The sequence below is a fragment of the Rhinolophus ferrumequinum genome, chromosome 24 (assembly GCF_004115265.2).
Source record: "Rhinolophus ferrumequinum isolate MPI-CBG mRhiFer1 chromosome 24, mRhiFer1_v1.p, whole genome shotgun sequence".
NCBI lineage: Eukaryota > Metazoa > Chordata > Mammalia > Chiroptera > Rhinolophidae > Rhinolophus > Rhinolophus ferrumequinum.
The window spans coordinates 11801379-11819948 of NC_046307.1; the positions used below are offsets into that span (position 1 = coordinate 11801379).

The 18570-nt window shown below is 46.9% G+C and overlaps 1 protein-coding gene across 2 annotated transcripts in view; it reads right to left on the bottom strand.

The window, feature by feature from the left end:
• Nucleotides 1-18570, bottom strand: part of TRPC7 (transient receptor potential cation channel subfamily C member 7) — a 127338-nt gene that overhangs the window by 48819 nt on the left and 59949 nt on the right. Inside the window, exon 4 of one of the 2 annotated variants that reach the window (XM_033096398.1) lies at nt 3907-4071. The exons of the other annotated variant lie outside the window; for it this stretch is intronic. Coding sequence (XP_032952289.1) covers nt 3907-4071 — 165 coding nt within the window. The remainder of the gene's footprint in view (nt 1-3906; nt 4072-18570) is intronic. 2 annotated transcript variants of the gene reach the window in all.

Genomic DNA, 18570 nt, shown 5'->3' on the forward strand with positions numbered 1-18570 from the left:
GCTTTTGTAACGAAAGAGCAAAAAATGCTCTAGTTCCTGGCAGAAATTTCCCCTTCATGGCAACGCTTCTCAAATTGCATCGTGATGTTCTTTAATTTAGTGTAGCTCTGGCAGAGACAGAGGAGGTGGACGAGAAGCCCTTGGAGGCTCTGTTCTCTCTGGGCTGGCCCTGGGCCACATGGTTTTAGGACCCTTGTTTCCCACCATTTCAGCTTGGGCAAGGCAAAGCAGGGATCTTCAAAAGCTGCAGAGTCACTCCCGTGTTCCTCACCAGATGTTTTTGTTTGGGACGGCGCTGAAGGTTGGGAACAATGACTAACATTTTGATATTTCTGCAAACGAGAGTCACATGGCAGTAAGGACTGAGAGACTGCACACTGCAAAGACAGGTGGGAGTCTAAGTCTCCCTGCCTTCGTCCTGGAGCTAAGGCACAGGGATGAATAACAGGGGAAGGTTAACAGGAAACCGAGGAAGTCAGCTTCCCCTCTTGCACTTTTCTCACTGCAGCTTGTGTAGTTCCTCAACACTCGTGGTGCTGACTTCTGTCCCAGTCCACCTGCTATGGAGACTCGGAGCCCTCTCGGATGACTGCTATTCTTTCGACTGGTAGATTTTCGCAGGCAAACAATCTAAATTATGAATCAGAACAGAATAGCAAAGGATGGAGACCAGCCTAATCCGTCATAAAGGCCCTTTGGTATTGGAGCCCTTGTGGAGAAGATAAAGAGCTCCCTGTGGAAATATCTACCGGAGGGCATCCTGTGGATAAGAACCCATTGGCCTCCCGGGGGGGCTGTCTGACTTCACCCGTGTTGGTGTTTATGATGAGACATGATTTAAAAAAATTGCTATTCTCTTTATTGACCCTGCCAAATCTGCCCTATGCTCCAGACCGGCAGTTATCACCCCATGTACACCTTTGTAACTTGGTTAATCTCTTCAGCCACCATGTTAGGAAGCTGAACTTCTGTTGATATCCTTAACCTTATAATCATATTTAACTGTCTTTCTTAGGGCCCCTCAGAAACTTACATAAAATAGAATTGACAGCCTTGGGAATTCAATAGGAAGTAAATGATGAAGTCTTTTTGGCAGGCTAATCAAGTAATTTTGGTGTCCCTAATAGTCCCCAGATTAGGACAGCAAAACTATTAGGAAGTAAATGTACCACCATTAGGTTGGAAACAGAAATCTCAACATTTGCTAGACAATGATGGACCATTGCTGATGGATTTAGTTTAGCAGTGAGATTTCATGAATACACTTATCAAAGAATATCAGGGTCTAATTTCTTTGAGGGAGGTGGAATAAGGTCATTAGAACGTAGACTTGCTAGAATGGCACTGGTTTTTTCATAGAATTCCTAGACAGATATAAAGGTAGTAACCCTTTGGGGAAAGGGACACTGGCATATTAACAGAGGTCTCCACCCTGCCCTTCCCCTTGGGAGGACATTGGATTCCGGGCACCATGAGCCACTAGAGAGGGCTGGTTTCTTCACATGGAAGATGTGACCCCCCTCTGTAATCCCCAGAAATATAATATCTCTGCAGAACTCGCAAAGATTTCTTTCTAAATGGTGAAAGGAAAGCCTAAACACATCTTGAGTGTTTTATCTGTCCTTTGGCTGATTCATAGCAAGTTGGACAAGCTATTTAATGAGGGAATCTTCCCTCGGAATGAGCATTGCCACCAAAAATTATCTCACGCCATAGACTAAGACTTGTCGCTCAGCTATGGACACATCCTCCAATGCTTTGAGCTCAGACTTGGAGCTCAGAAAGTGCGCAGAAACCCCAAGTGGCTTAATGACCAGCTCATTTATCTTGAGTACTCTGTTAGTCTTACTGGAAGCTCCAGGAGCACCAGTTGTCAATCAGACATGTATCTGAACAGAGGAGAGAAAACCCCAGACTTGGGACCAAACTCTCCTGCAGTCATTTCTCCTAGACTGTTCCAGAAGAGTTCTATGTCTGACCCCTACGTTCCATGGTGGCGTCAGCCTCCTGATTTACTGGGCCCCGAGAAAGCCTAAAATTCTCTTCCCCTCCCACACATACTCTTCCCTCCCCTCCCCCATCACGTCTGCATGATTTTGGCCGAGATCACTCTTCTCAGTAATCATAAATTTAGCAACTGGCATATCATCTCTTTGTGAATATTTCCTCAGGCAGGCAGAGGCAAAGCAATTTGCTGGTGTTGCCTAGTCCCAGTTTCCTGGAAGTTGTCACGTTTGGTTTGACAGCAAAGGTGAGGATTGGCATTGTTTTCTCCACCAATGTTATTTGGTTTATTGTTATTTTAATGATGGAAAGTCCTAGAATTAGTTTGGGGGCTCAGAGAGCATGAAGGCAAGAGTCCCTGTCAATCGAGGCTCTGGATGAAAGCAGTGATCTAATTTGCAGTACAGACAAGACAATTCCAGTATGAAACATGCTGAAAACCAGTGACCAGTTCTAATCAGCTTTAAATCTGGTTAGTTTTTTTCACTCGCTGCATTTTTTTTCCAGCTCATGAAGGAGAGAAAAAATTGTCTTCACCTACACGTGTTTCATTTGGTGAATTCTGATTGAGAAATCCACGTCATGGTAGACTGCCATAGAAACAAAATCCTCAGTGGAGATAAGTTGAATACGACAAATATTCAGCATGAGGACTTTTATTTTTAATACCATTCTACTGAAGAAGGAGTGTGAGCCCTGACTTCTCTGTATGACACCCCTCCTGCTCTAGGCAGTCAGTTCATTGCCTGCCTGGTTAGGCGGCCTTCTCATCAGCCCTGAATCTTGGGCCCCTCATCCTGGCATGAGTTCCTTCTTGGCGGAGTTAAAAAGAGAATCCATTCACTGATGACACTTTTATTAACTGCATTAGCTGATCAAATTTTCTGTGGAACTAATCTCTCTGTAGTCGTATTTTTTCTCCTGAATGTTGATTACGTAAGCTTAATTCCTTTTTTAATATATCACTAAGGGAATGCAGTTTGGAACCTTTAATGACCATCTTAACTCATGAAACTTACTTCACAGTTTTTGCCTAGTTTGGTCTTGTAGGCGCTAACTCTTGCCTGAAGCTGGAGTGACTGCTGCTGCTTTCTGTGACTTCGGATCAAACGGCTGGATTGTAGGGACAGTGGAATAGGAAGTGTGGCAGCTTGGGACCTGTAGGTTCCACTCTTCCTGTTACCAGCGGGCACCAGCACCAGGCAGGTACTCCCCCTTCCCCGTGAGAAAAGAGCCCAGCTTTGCACCTTGAAAGCTCTTCTTCCCTTTGCCCTTTTCCTTCTTGTGACCTGATATGCTGTCCACATGTGCCAGAACCCAATCAAGGAAGTCAAGGAAGCTGGGAAGATGTTGACATGGGTCTGTAGTGCCCCAGTATGAGCCGCATTTGACTCTCAATCTAGTTCTTTCTCTTTTCTGAACCTGCTTCGTTAAGTGTATGCATGATAATGTGATTGAGGGAGTGAAATGAGATATTCCATGGAAAGGGCTTGCTTAGCAAAAGGAAAGTACTCAATACATGTTGGTTATTCCTATTACCGTTATTATAATTATTATTGCTATGGGTTTGGAGGACACGTTTAGGACATTGCATAATTAGAAGAGAAAAAATGCCTTTATTCCCTCTCTAGTCTGTTCTTGATCAGATTGTGCCTTACATGTTTAAAATTTCTCATTCTAGCACCTTTCTTTCTCTCTCACTTATAAATGACAGTTAAAAAAGCAGATCTTAACATTTTCCTTCTTATGTGGTTTTCTACTTCTGCCAGGTATCTCAGGGCTATTTTCCTTAAAGGTGGGAACGGATCCGCTGCTTTATTAGAATAAAATGGACTTCAGGTCAGGCTAAGTACAGAGAAGCAATAACCACCGAGAGAGACATGCACCTAAAGCAGTCTGTACCTTGCTGCACGGAGCAATCCAATAGGCTACGGCGAGAAAAGGGAGGCCTAGGGAGACTCCAAAGACAGCCAGGAATTTCACAGCGATAGACTGTTGCCGTAAGCCTGAGAGGTTTTCATACCACATGGTAAGCAATTGCTGCTGACAGTTAGGATGAGCAACGAACTGTAAAAACAAAACAAAAACAAAAACAAAACGCAAACAGGAAAATGGCATCGGTAGCACTTGAACAGTATACAACCTATGAGTAGCTCGGGGCTGAAATGTTCCACTTGGGAGGTGGCCTGGGTGTTAGAGCAGGAGCGTCTGAGTCAGGTAGCTGCTGGGTCCTCCTGAGTCGGGGGTGCGGGGGGCTCTTTGTGCTGTGACCAGAACCCTCTCAAGACTGGCTACATCAGTGCTCGGCCAACTGAGGGCCTGCAGACGTCTCCGGCACAGAACACGGCAGCCAGCTTCTGTGTCAATGCTTGTCTTCAATCCAGGGAGACCTGTCTCTGAGCAGAGATCATCTGGGAGGCGACATGGTGGAACTGATGCAGCATGGATGGGGTTTTGGAGTCTTGTGTGGGTTTGAGTTTTGTTTTATCGTTTACTAGCCACGGGACCTCTGGCCAGCTACTTAACCTCTCTGAGCCTCAATATTGTCATCTGTAAAACAGAGTCTATCATAGTGTCTTGTAGAATTAAATGAGCTATTGTAGAAAGCTTCTCCTGTCTATTCTCATGAAGTCTAAGAAAAAGTGCTTGCTGTGTTTTGGGAGGACATGTGAAAACTCCTCTATTTGCCCACTGTGTGTTTGGCTTGGTCCATGGAGCTCACACTGACACACTGTATCCCTCATGCAGTGGCTTCTCAGCACCACCGCCCTCCCTTGGAACTGCCCTAATACCTGCCTAATTCCCAGGTTACAAGGTGGACCTCCTGCGGCCGTTTTGTTGACCTCCCCCTTCTGGACAGAGCTTATTAGATTAGGGGTGGAACCTTGACTTTAACTGGGCCCATCAGGTTTTCCCACCTGGGTGTTAGAGACTGTGATGGAGAGGGGGGCAGTCTCTTTCTTTACAGGGGAGTTAACAGGTGACCTTGGGAGATACGGGCAGCTACGCACCCTTGTCTGCTTCAGAGGAAGACAGTGGTTCCATCTAAAACACGGGGCTCTCGTGAGACTGTCCCCCTCACATCAGACCTCTGCTATTTCCACAGTTGGATTTCGTCCTCCATAATAAAGAAACCTAGCTCCAAACATGCTATTTATTTGTAGACAGACTTTATACTATAATTCTCCCAATGGATAGCTGAAGCGAAATGTTGTTTATTTCTCTACGGGTACTTTTCTGTATTTATGGCCGGCCTTTGAAGACAACTTCGTAACATGTAGTTCAATATGCAGGACAGGATATTTTTCTCCTGTGCTTTTGAGGCACAGAAATATCATCTCTGACACAAGGAAGACGAGAGTAACACGAGGCATGTCATCAGGGCACAAAGAACACCCTAACCCAAAGGGCACTCAGCCAGGGAACAAAGACAGGAAGAACTCCTGGGGGTAGGGGCACGGGGAGGGGATTTTCAAAAGCAGGATCAGAGAGGAACCCATGGAAAAAAATCACATGGCTAGAATAAAATGGGAACTCAGAAAATCGCTATTGTCTTGGGCCTGCCTTCTTTGGCATCGAGCTCACAAAAGGATGGAATGAGCAAAGGCTGGATGACACCAAGAGCTTTGCCCAGGCCATTCCTGTCCCTAATTCCTTCCCCAGTCCCATTCTCACCAAGAGCATGGTTCATTCTTATGAGAGTTCTTTAAGGGGGGAACTGATGTGACCACTCAGTTTTCCAAAGGAACGTAACTCAGGCTCTTCGCAGCAGGGAGTCTGGAGTGGCCTGGAGCCGAGAATCTGTCGGGGTGGCTTCCGTGGCGCTGAGCGGCCTCTGGACAGACTATAAATGGTCAACCACATCCTCCATTGGGGTGGACTGTCCAGAGAACTGGCGCAGGGGAGCTAAGAGAAGTTAAATTGCTAAGAGAGAGGAGACAGAATTTCTTGTAATAGAAAAGGAGGGTGGTGGGATGCGCCAGATTGGAAAACAGGACCTGAGAGTCAGGAGGGGCTGGATTTAGGTGGCTGCTGGTTCTTGAGTCCATCCCACGCCAGTTATCCTAGAGGAACGTTTGACCAGCTTTCATGGTTAATATAACAGCATTTCTACCCAAAGCTAGTTTTCCATTAATATCTTACCTAAACTTCTTGTTCCTCCCAGCCCCTGGGGACATAATGAGAATATAGTGCTGGCATATGGGAACTCTTGCGCATATTGGCGAAATATTGGTTGTCACTTTGCTTTTAATTGATTGATGGACCACTGTTTTCTTTCATAGCCCAAAAGAAAAAAAAAACCCCTTCACACTTTTTCTTGTGTTATATTCATTCACAAGGAACTATCTGGTATGTTAGGAATAGATAGTTGTTGACGAGCTGTATACATTCCTTAAGTAACTACCGAGTATTTTCAGGGCTTTTTTATGGGATGTTAACACCCGTGGGCCAGACACTCCTTTACAGCAGGGTCTCGGACTTTCCCTGACGTGCATGGCCTGGTGCAAGGCTGCCTGGGTTCAAGCCCTGGTCCTGCTATATGCTGGCCTTATGCTCTTGGATCATTCATTGACTCTGTCCATGCTTAGCTTCCTTCTTCTGTAAAATGAGGATTAACTGAGTTAGTATCTGTAAAGTGCTTAGAACAGTACCTGGCGAATAGTAAACACCATATTAGTATTTGAGGAATAAAATGAGCCCAGGACTCTCCTTTCCCACTTTTTCTGTCTCTCTCTCCCTCTTTTTTCCTCCCTCCCATTCCCTACAGCTCTGTCCACCCTCGTGTCTTCCTTCCAACCTCTGCGTCTTTTTAGCAACAGTGTCTTGAGGTGTTGGTGCCTTTGGAAAGGTCCGTGTAGCCTAACCAGGTGAGTTAGGCCATTCTCTATCCAACCATGGCTTCCTCGTCCTCCGTTGAAGGCGATTAACTCAACATGGGCTGGTCTCCCTTCGGGCAGTCAGGGTCCCCAGCAAGTCTGTTCAGCTACACCGACCCCTCTACTGATGACGGAGCCCTGCATCTCTGGGGAGACTGAGTCCCTCCTGGGGCCCCTCCCCACCTGCCTTAAAGGCTGTGAAGTCCTGCTTTTTGCCTTTTTCGGGGGCAGGGGAAGAGGGTGTGTGATTTTTGAGGCTGTGTGATTTCCATACCCCTGAAGTACAGACTTTTCTCTCTGACACCAGGCCTCGTTTACAGAACGAGATGTGGCAATGCGTGATTTGATAAGCTGAAGAATAACTTAGCTGGGGAAAAATTGATGAAATCCAATCCTTATAGAGCAAATGACTTTCTTTTATACAGATAAACCTTCAGAGGCCCCCCTGATGTCTGATGTCACTGTGGGTAAGATCTTCCACTTAGCTCGTTAGCTCATCACCAGCATTTGTTACAGAAATCTTTTTTTTAATTGAAACTCTACGTAGGCAAAAGGAGACAGACCCAGAACCAGTCATCAAGTGCTTCGTGTGGCCAGTCATTAGAATGATTCTATGGTGCCGTTTCCTACGTGGAGCAGCTCCTAGACTCGGTGTCAGTGTGCTAACGTTCTTTCCTCCCATTTTGTTGTGGCAAAGCTCTCAAGTCATGGAAGTTGGGGAGGGAAGGAGAGAAATGGACATGTCAGCCGTTTATGAGTTTAGTCACTCAGCATCCTTTCCTCTTTCCTCAGTGTCCCCTCTCACCTGCAGTGTGCTCTGCACTGGCAGTACAGAGAGAAGTGACAGTTCTGTCACTCGGTGCTCTCGGCTCCATGCCTCTGGAAGTGGATTGGGGCTTAGCGGGAACACACTGCCAGCTCCGGAGTTGGCCCTCCGTGGCGGGCGCAGGAATGAACACTGAGTGCTCGGCCCATCAGTGGACGCACGTGGTGTGCTTTCTTGTGGGTCCCTCCCTCTTGTGAGACCTACTGCTGAGAGCCCCACATCCTCCGCGCAGCTAGCTGCTTCGCCTCCATTGATAAGTTAACCTTCAGACTGCTCTTCTCTGTGCTAGCAGTTAGCAGAGTGGTTACGTGCGCAGCCTCAGGCTGGACCATCCAGCTTCAAATCCCAGATCACCCGACATTCCCCTGGCTGTGTGCTCCTGGGCCAGCCCCTCACTACTCCTGGCATCATGATCCAGGCCAGGGGAAATGTGTGCTGGGTGCTCAGCACGGGGCCTGCTGCTTGGAGTCCAGGGTGGGCATGGGCACCACTGCTCCTGCTGTTCCTCCTGCCACTTCTGCTCGCCCTCCAGGGCTGTTGAAATAGTTCTCCTAGCATTTCCCTTGGCTGAGTTTATGCCCTCAGCAGAGCGCTGAGTGACCCTGGTGTTTTCAGAGTTAAACATTCCTGAAGAACTTAGTATGCTTGATTACAATGCAAAAGAAACCAGGAATTGCCATTGTTTTAGGAAATGTTAAACCAATTGAGCATCAGTGGGACTGACATTGTCACCATGCAGCTCCCTAGTGGCCCCCACAAGAGGCTAATCCATGATAGTTCTGGGGAGAGAGATGAGAAAGGGGAGGGGCTTAGAGCTTTGGATGGGGAGCCCAAAAACCATACCTCTTTCAGGAGCCTCTAATCCTGGGCACTAGACAAAGTGAAGTTTTATAGGGACAGCTTGATCTCTGACTCCCTTCTACAAGGTAAAAAGTTGTAAAGTCACAGCGTGATAATTTCTACTGTTAATAATTTAGGACCTATACTGTCTGAAGGAACTTTAGTTATACTACCTGTAATCTTCACAATGACCCTCCCCAAATGGGTGCATTATCTACACCCTCAGCACCCCCATCGTGCAGGTGAGGGGACCCGCTGGGTCAGCTCTAGGTTCCCACAGTCCCTCAGGTAGACAGACGGTGGTGCAGTCAGGGTTCCAACTCGGGACTGTCTGATTTCAAAGCCTGAAGGCTCTCCATTCCAGTGAGCTCCCTCTGGAATTCTCTTGATTTTGTTAGTTTGGACTTTTGCCTTTCCTGGTCTTAGTTCTTTGTCATAAATAGAACAATAAAAAGCAAATGTTTATTGAGGACTCATGGATTAGGCCGTGTGCTGAGCATATTATGAGCATTTTCTCATTTAATCCTCATTAACGATGAGGTGAGAACTGTCATGCCAGTGATTAAGCTGAGTGTACTGTCACTGTTCAGATCTGACTCCAGAGCAGACATTCTTAACCACTTCCTTATACTGCCCCTCCCACCTGAGGTCACCCGCGTCTTTTCCAGGTCATGTCACTGTCCCACTCTGTCTGCCAAGCGGGAGGGCATCTCTGTGAGCCTACAGATTTCATATGTGCCACAGAGATGCTCATCTGGTTTCTCAGCCAGAGTTCTGGGAGTCTCCTTTCACCCTGTGTCGGCGAGTGGGCTGCGTCCTCTGGTGGCAGGGGGTGGGGGTGGGGGTGTGGTGAGGGGGTGGGTGGCTGGCCGGGACGGTTGATCTCTGACTTCCTTCTCCAGAGCAGTAGTTCTCTGCTAATCCCACGTCCACTCCATTTGTACAGTTTGGGATGGATGCAGGAACGGAGGCATGATTGGAGGGGATTTTAGTTGAAAGGGAATGACAGGAAGTTAAAAGATGAGAAGAACAGCAAAGGAAGGCAGTTTAAAACCTGACTTCTAGCTGCTATTCCAATTTCACACCGAGTCTTTTCCTTCCCATCCCTGGTCTCTGGCCAGACTCTAGCAAATCTATTCTCAGAGCCCCTCCCATGCTTGACCATCTCCGAGCCTCTGCTCAAGGTATCTCTTGCTACCCAGAATGCCTTCTTCCTCATCTCCACATTCCACGTTTTGTCCAACTCAGTAACTGTCTCTTCCATGGAAGCTCACTCTACCCAATCAGGGGAGAATCTCTCTCCCTTCTCTCATGCACTTCTCCGAGTCTCCCCTTTACCACAGTCATAGTTTGCCCGTATGCCCCTCTACCAGAAGAAAACTCCTCCTGGAGGGCGCCCGCTCCTTCACGTGGTGCTCCGGAGGTGGGTTCTCCAGCAGTGCTGTTTGAGTAAATAATGCAGCTCGGAATTCTCCATGTTCAGACTGCAAACCTGGTGCCATTTGTTGGTCCAGAGGGGCCCTCCTTCCTCATCGCCCTGAGGTGGCAGATGTCCAGTGCTCCAGCCATGTCACCACATCTGGAAGAAGCGCCTGGGTACAAGAGGCTGAAAGTTTGCTTGGTTTCCTGGAGACCTGATGAATAGGTACATGATGGAATTCATGTCTCCACTGAATTTATGTTCACTGTGGAAGTGCTAGGAGACCGGAAAACGACAACAGCAATAACCTCCTTCCTTCCCAGAGGCAGTTGAGCTGGGAGTGTAAGGATCTTCCCAGGAAAAAAATTCCTCACCTGGAGGTGGTGCCCAAGAGCCAAGCAGGGGGGTGGGGATTGGAGCTCAGCTCGTGGGGATTTTTGGTTCTTTGTTTTATATGCATTGCCTTGGCACACGGCTTCCCTTTCCTCACCTTTCTGCAGCACCACCTTCAAAGTTCTCCATTTTCTTACCACCCGAGTGTCTTTCAGACACCCCTTCATTTCTGAGAGATGCCATTTGGAGGCCTGTACAGACATCTCTCACTGGAGTCCACCTCTGCTTCTGCTTGTGCACCCACCGACCCACCCAACCATGGCGTGCTTTTTCCACAGCTGAGTGTCCTGCCAGGCAGCGGTTCACTGATCCGTTCTGGAAGTCTACCAGGTAGCAAGAGGAGACGGGCACTTGTGAAGGCTCCTCGCTCCCACGCAGATGTGACACCATCTATTCCGTTGGGTAGCTCGCTCCGTTGTTCTCAAAGGCAGCTCTCTGTTCCTGTTTCCCAGGGACAGCAGGACATGAAAAAGTCTCTCTCACCTCAAATTAAGCAAACCTCCCGAGGCATAAATGTCCCAAAGTAGTGGCTTGCTCTGAGGACCATTCCTGTGACTCAGCAGTTTCTTTCTTACCAGAGAAAGAATGCTTTTCTGATACTCAGTCGTTCATGAAGCAGCCTGTGCTTTAGCCTTTGGGGTGCAGGGACGGAAACAAGCGGCGCTGGACTTGTAGAGCTGTGGGGGAACATTTCCCGAGGGCCGGTGGCATGGCAGGGGCCCTGGTTGGCCCTCCTGGAGGCGAATGCTAAGTGAGTGGCTTTCCAGTGCTCACTCCCCAGGAGCCCTCCCATAGCACCGCGTCCCAAGGGTGCTGGCGAGGGACTCATTTTCCTGTCTGGCTACGTTGTCATGGCCAGAGCCCCACTGCAGGCTCAGAGGGAGCTTCTGTCCACCTCCACATGGCTGCCTCTGTTCTTTCACAGTATCTCAAAAGGGCGACTCTCCATACCTGGGCAGGACTCTCTCCACCCCACTTAAAGCGTTGCCCTAGCCTGAAACCCAAGGAGAAATGGAAGAAGCTGCTAGCAAACCTTCATGGATTTTCTTCAACCACTCACCTTCCTGGGCCTTCCCCTCCAGCCAAGCAGCTCTACATACTGTTCCCAGACATGGCCTAGGTAGCCGCCCGCCTGTGTTCAAGGAAGGTCCATCCTGCTCCTCTCGGGTTCAGTTCCTAACCAGCCTGGAGACCCAATTTTTCCTCCATCTTCTAGTCCTGCTAAGTCCCTCTTGCCTCCCTGAGAAGTCTTGGACTCCTTTAGGTCTTATCCTGTGGTCTACTCACTCGACCATCATGACTCATGGTCCAGTTGTGAATAGCTATACTATTGTGTTTACATCTGATTTCTTCTATTTTTAAGCTCTTTGAGGGAACCAATGTCTTTGCATTCCCGAGAATGTGTAGCCTTATGTTTTGTACATAATAGGTGCCCGGTAAACACCTGTTGAGTGATAAACTGCATGTTCTTCCAAAGCCTCAGATTTACTCCATGATTTTCTCTGTGACTCATCATCCCAGAATATTTTCTAAATATAACAAATCCTCTGTTACTCAGGGTTTGATGAACACTTAACTGTCTTCGTCTCTTTACTAGAGGACAGACAGGGAGAGGGGATGAAAACTAAACCAGGCTCTTCTTGTGGAGGAAATGATTCAAATGTGAAGCTGAAATAGGATTTGAGGATTATCTTTGGATTGGATAAAGATGGTTTAATTTCTGTGTACGCCATTACCACTGCAAACTGACATTAACCCAGATTATTTATACAACAACAATAATTATTATCATTATAAAGAATAGCTAATGTCTATTACAGAGTATCTATTCTGTATGATGAAGAGTCACTGCATTTTTTAATCGTTACATCAGTTCATTGAGATGGGTATTGTTATATCCCTATTTTAAATATGGAGGCCTGAGGCACAGAGAAATGAAGTAACTTGCCTATAATCACAAAGGTGATTATGACAGGGTCTGGACTTGAATTCAGGTTGGTCTGACTTCAAGGAAATGGTTTTGAACTATTACCCTGTATTTCCACAGGTAGATTTTAAATCAGGCAGACACGCCAAAGCACGAGAGACCATCGTGATTTCTCCAAGCTCACCGAGGCCAGGCGACCTCACCTTTTAAGGTGCTGTTAGAATTCTCATTTCTCTGTGCCTCTGCCTGTGGTGCAGCCAAGACCCAGTGGAGATAAAAATCAGGTATCCACAGGGGAAGGGCTGGAAGCCAGTTGCCCGTACACCTTCGTCGCTCTAAGAGGAGTGAGTCATGGTGCTAAAGACAAACTCCTGGGCGCTCTCCTCTGCAGACAGACAGGAGTAGCAGCAGCTGATTCAGCGGGGCTACAAGTCCTGGTCCCCACTTTGCCAGGAACCAGGTTAATGTGGAGGCCAATTAAACCCAGATTTACAGCCTTGAAAAGTACAGACCCCAGCCAAAAGACCGCTTTACTGAAAGACCTATTAGGATCTCAGGTTTCTTGCCAAATCCTATCTGACACTGACATCGTACTAGGAAGAGTTGTAGTTTCAGTTAATTTTCTGAGCCCGAGGTCTGACTAGATAAAGTTCCCAAATTGGATCCATAACTCTGCAGACTTTCCTGGTGGCTGTGCTGTCCTTTGGGTGCAAAAATTCACGGGGTCGTAGAATGTGCCCAGGCTTTGGGGTCAGCCTGCCTGGATGCCAGTCTTGGCTCTGTCATTGATTAGTGAGGGGCAGAGTAGCTTCATGTTTCAGGCCTCAGTTTCTCCATCTATAAAATGACCATAATCATGACCAACTCAAAGGAGGTTTCAAGGGTTCACAAAGCGCAGTTCCAGTTTTTGGTTTATATGTCAATTTTTAAGTATATTTTGATATAGTATCTTATTTCTGTAATGAAGGTCAGAAATATAAATCCTTTATATCTTAAGAGTTGTATCATCTATTGAAATTTGTAATCAGTCAAAGGTATGCTCACTTACAGAGTATTCATCTGTATTTTTCATGGTTCTTAAGTAGGGAAAGAAATGTGATTATCAATAAAAGCAAAGATTTTCTTGCAAGAATAATTCTTACTCTAGTTCACTCTAGTTGACTTTGTCAACAAGGAGAACACCGATCCAGAGTTACTGATGCTGATAGAGCAAGGCTGTGTCTCTATTTAGTTAAACAAAAGGAGGCAAAGAGAGACTGGAAATGCTTTTTTGAGCTATAAAACACAGCTTTCAACCAACACAAAAACTGTAGTCCTAGGTTGATGGAACTAGTGGTAAGTGGTAGGGTGGGGTGACCATACATTTTTCAAAAAGATTTCTCAGATTATTGAATAAAGTATTAGGCCAGTGGCAGATGAAGGAATCAGAGGGAAATATTTGGAGTTTACTTATAACTTTCTGGTTATGATTCCACATTTTGCAAGTTTTTCTTATAGAGAAATGTGCATATAACTCAGCAATGACATACTTCATACTCTTTACTTTTTAGTATATGTTCTGCCGAAGTGAGCACAATACACTTTACCTTTTAAAAATCACACTTTATGTTTTACTTGTATTATTTAAAAAACACTTTAAAATTAATTTCATCTCCTACAAATTTATATTATAATGCTGATGTATAACATATATTTTGCTGATTTTATTTTTCCTTGATGCTTTTATTTGCATATATATTTATATTTAAGTTTTATATTTAAAACATACTCAAGATTGTGTCACTTTTTTAAATTAAAATTTTTGAATTCTCGGGGTCGGCCTGGTGGCTCAGGTGGTTGGAGCGCAGGTGCTCCTAACGCCAAGGTCGCAGGTTCAATTCCCAGATGGGCCAGTGAGCTGCGCCCTCTACAGCTAAGATTGTGAACAACAGCTCTCCCTGGAGCTGGGCTGCCGTGGGCTGCCGGAGGTTGGCGTGGGCTGCTGTGTGCTGCCTCAGGACTGCCTCAGCCCTGGGGGGAGCGCAAGGCTCATAATAGCAGCATGGGCCAGGGAGCTGTGTCCTACACAACTAGACTGAGAAACAGTGGCTTGAACCACCAGAGTGGGGGGGGGGAGGGGGGGGAGGGGGGGAAGAGGGGTGAAGAAGGAAGGAAAAATTTTTTTTTTAAATTCTCAACACTTATAAAATGTTACCATTACTAGTGTTTTGACATTATATGACATAAATGCTGAAGTAGTGGCATAGCCATTGGTTCAGGAATTAGAAATAGCATGTATGTGACCCAGCTGCCCAGATCTTGGCAGCTGGTAAGTGCAGACCTAGCCCCGTTGGTGGACATGCATCCATCCACTAGACAGCTAGTAAATACCTATTGGTCCTGTGCACCAAGCACCTTCAGGCATGGAGGACAGAGCGGTGAGCACGATGGTCAAGACCTCTGCCTTTGGGAAGCTTGTTAATCCCCAAACCTTGATGGTTTGGAGCCTACTCAGGCTGGATGGCAGGATCCATCCAGCCATCCTCCTAAGTACTGCTACTTGGTTGAAATACCTTATGCCACTCGCAGTATCCCAGGCGTCTGATCCTTGCACAGGCACAGCTGCTATTGCATCGCGCTAGTGCTGCTCTGGCTGCCTCACCACCAGCTCCCTGATCTGTTGTCCTGGTTGCATTGGAGCCTCCTGGGCCGGTCCCTCCTTCTGTGCAGTGCATTTATCCCTCCACCCTCTGCTCTGCTCTCAGGTGCGGACTTTCTCCTGCAGTTCTGCTGCGGGGCTGCTGGGCTCCCACGTGGTCATGGGTGCTGAGTTCCTCAGGGCCCTGAATGCCTCCTTGGCGTGTGGGGCGTCTCCTTCTTGGCAAGGATGGCCACTTGCTGTCTGTCTTGCCCGTCTCCAGATCTCCATCCATTTACCCCAGAAATGCCTGTCTCTTCTCAGGTCCGTCTTTTCGGGCGGGCAGTCCACCAACAGAGTCGCTGGAAGTGACACCCAGGCTGAAGCAGAGCCTTCCTCCCTTGGTTCCACAGTTTCTCCTGCTCAGGGTGCAGGCCCGCATGGCTCTGCTGTTGCTGATGCAAGAGGAGGATTACTTGTCTTATTTCATTTTATCTATTTGACTGCATGAGTTGGCCTCCCAAAAGCTGGATGGAGGGAGGTATTAAATCCTGAGGCAGTACTCGGAGCTTTCTGCACACAGCTCGTCTTGGCTTGTGGGGAGATTGGGGAGATCCGAGGACCACCTTATACTGAGCTCAGAACCCCAGCCCATCCCCTACACAAGTCTTGGCTAGATTTCTCCTAACTTCTGGGAGTTTTGCTCTCAGACTTTCCTTAAAAATTAACTTTGTTTCCTGTTCTTTTACCTCCCAGCACCAACCTGACCACCAAAGTTAGACCCAGTGTAGACAGTGTTCAAATACTTTTTCCATGTAATTCTGGGCCCTATGCAAACAACATGGAGTGTCTGACAACTAAGTTCGTGAACTCATCTAGAAAAAGTGCTCCATACCTCATTGCTGAATATCACTACGGTCACCTTCGATGTACTCTCCTTGCAAAGCTATGCACCGACACCAGTGCCTAGTCCACCTTTCAAGGCAATTTTGGAACTCTTTTTCTGGAATGGCCATCAGAGCTGTTGTCGTATTACCCTTGATGTCCTGAATGTCATCAAAATGTCTTCCTTTCAATATTTCCTTTATCTTTGAGTAAAGAAAGAAGTCATTGGGGGCCAGATCAGGTGAGTAGGGAGGGTGTTCCAATACAGTTCTTTGTTTACTGGCTAAAAACTCCCTCACAGACAGTGCCATGTGAGCTGGTGCATTGTCGTGATGCAAGAGCCATGAATTGTTGGTAAAAAGTTCAGGTCGTTTTCATCTAACTTTTTCACGCAGCCTTTTCAGCACTTCCAAGTAATAAACTTGGTTAACTGTTTGTCCAGTTGGTACAAATTCATAATGACTAATCCCTCTGATATCAAAAAAGGTTAGCAACATCGTTGCAACAAGTTCACAGACTTAATTGTCAGACCTCATATGATGCAACCCCCTTCCCAACAGCCCCCATAATTCTTCACATCTAGAGCACACAGAGAACTTTTAAGGGGTGTCTCCTATTTCTGTATGTCACCCTGCCCATTTTTACCGTCTGATACTTTAAGGGACATTGTTGCTGAGACAAAGAGCCTGGCGCATACCTTAGCCTCATACTTAGCACATGTTGGTTTCTTTTCCCTTGGGGATGTCTGTGCCCACTCTGTCACCCTCAGCTTCCAGCCTGCGCATCCTCAACTGCCCCTCAACTTCTCTGGGAAATGTGGGAATTCTTCACACCTCAAACACTGGGAAACATGCAGCATTTATTCTGGTGAAGGCACATTCTGGTTGTGCAGGTGACACAACCTGTTCTTAGATGTCAGATGAGGTGTATGAATATTTAGCAACAAATGCAAAGATCCCCTGGACACTCGTGTTTGTTATTGAAGAGGCGATAGTCCCATTTGTGTCATTCAGGGGCCAACCCCAAGCCCTCATATACATATATATAGAAGGTTTCTTGATGGGTTGAGTTAATTTTGGTCATAATTTGCTGGTTCTTTATCCAACCATGGAAGCTAAAATTTTTCTTTCTCTCAGCATGTTCATATTCTTCAGAAGTAGAAACTGAATCCCATAAGTTATTGTGATATATTAAGGTTACATCAAATGTATACATAAATTTATATCCGTTTGTCCATTCATCCATCCATCCATCCATCCATCCAACCAGAAAATACCTCTGAGCCTGGCACCAGGAACACAAAGATTGAAAATGTCCTGGCACTTCTGGCCCTCAAATTCTTGTCAGGGAGACAGACAGGCAAACAGGCAAATTGAATGTAGCTCAGTCAGTGCCACAACAGGTCAGCTTGGGATGCATGAAATAGCAGAGAATTGGCTCCAGCCCAAGAGGGAATGTGAGGGACAGTGAGGAAAGGCTTCCTGGAGGATGGATTCTTGAGCTGAGCCAGGAAGGCTATACCCAGGCCGCTGAGACAGGAAGAACATGCTAGGAGAAGGCGCTGCAGAGAGTTTGGGCTGGAGAGTTAGATAGATCTTGGTTTAAATCTTGACTCTGCCTCTGAGCTAGATCTGTTTCATCTGTAAAGTGGGGATGACGGGATTGATGGTGCACTGAATGAGTGCGTTCAGAGCACTTGGCAGATTAAACACTTAATAAATTGTTGTTATTAGTGATGCCTCAGAGCCTGGTGTGTCAGGAGAGGTGCAGGTGGCTCAGGGTGCATGGCCCAAAGGGGAGTGATGGCAGATGTCATGCATCACGCTAAGATGGAGGCTAAACATGACTTGGAAAAGCAGGGTGCCTTGGGTTCTAGTGAGAGTTGTAACAGACTGACTTTTCGCTGTATTGGCCAGACACCCATAGCATAGATTGTATGTGCACACACACTTGCCCCCACTTCCGCCCCTACTTCCGCCCCCGCTGTGCTCCCATTTACCAAAGAGCAGAACAGCATCATTTAAGTAACAGCATCAGACAGTCTCAGAAGGTTCCGTGGGCACCTGATCCCTGGAACTTGCCCAGTAGACAATGATAATTTATTGCCACGTCCAGGATTGTGTTTGCAAATGTTAATGATCAGTAGTGTAATTAGGATGGGGAAAGTTCCTGGGCCAGTTGTGGGTTTAATTTAATTTACAAAGCCATCTGGAACTATGCAGAATTGTTTTTACATTTTTTCCCAGACCATATTTGGATACCTTCTAGTCACTATAATGTCAAACATACAACAAAGACCCTACCCCCAAGCTCTGAGAATCCGGAGAGGATTCTGGTGACCTGAGGATGAGTCAGAGGGTGCAAGGACGATGGTGGATTCTGGATCGACCCCCGCTGCCCTGAGAGCAGGGAAGGGGCCTTATTTGACTAGTGAGGATGAGTGTCTGCTAAGAGGAGAGCCTGGTTTGTTTTTACTGTTGTATTCCCGGCACCTACTACAGCATCTGCGACACAGTGGTGCTCAGAACGAAACCGAACTGCTGAGTGAAGGATGTATAGAGAGAGCCGCAGGGTGGGACAGAGGTGGTGATCAGTGCATGTGAGGGGCATCCGGTGTCCACAGGAGAAGGGCACAGGCACCAGCCCTTCTTTGGGTGCAGAGGTGAGTAGTCAGGACTGGCGTGACACAGGGGAGAATGCCCAATGAGACGGAACATGCTGGCCAAACGGGGCCAGATTTCATATGGTTTAGAAACATGGAAAAATGATAAGAGCTTACAT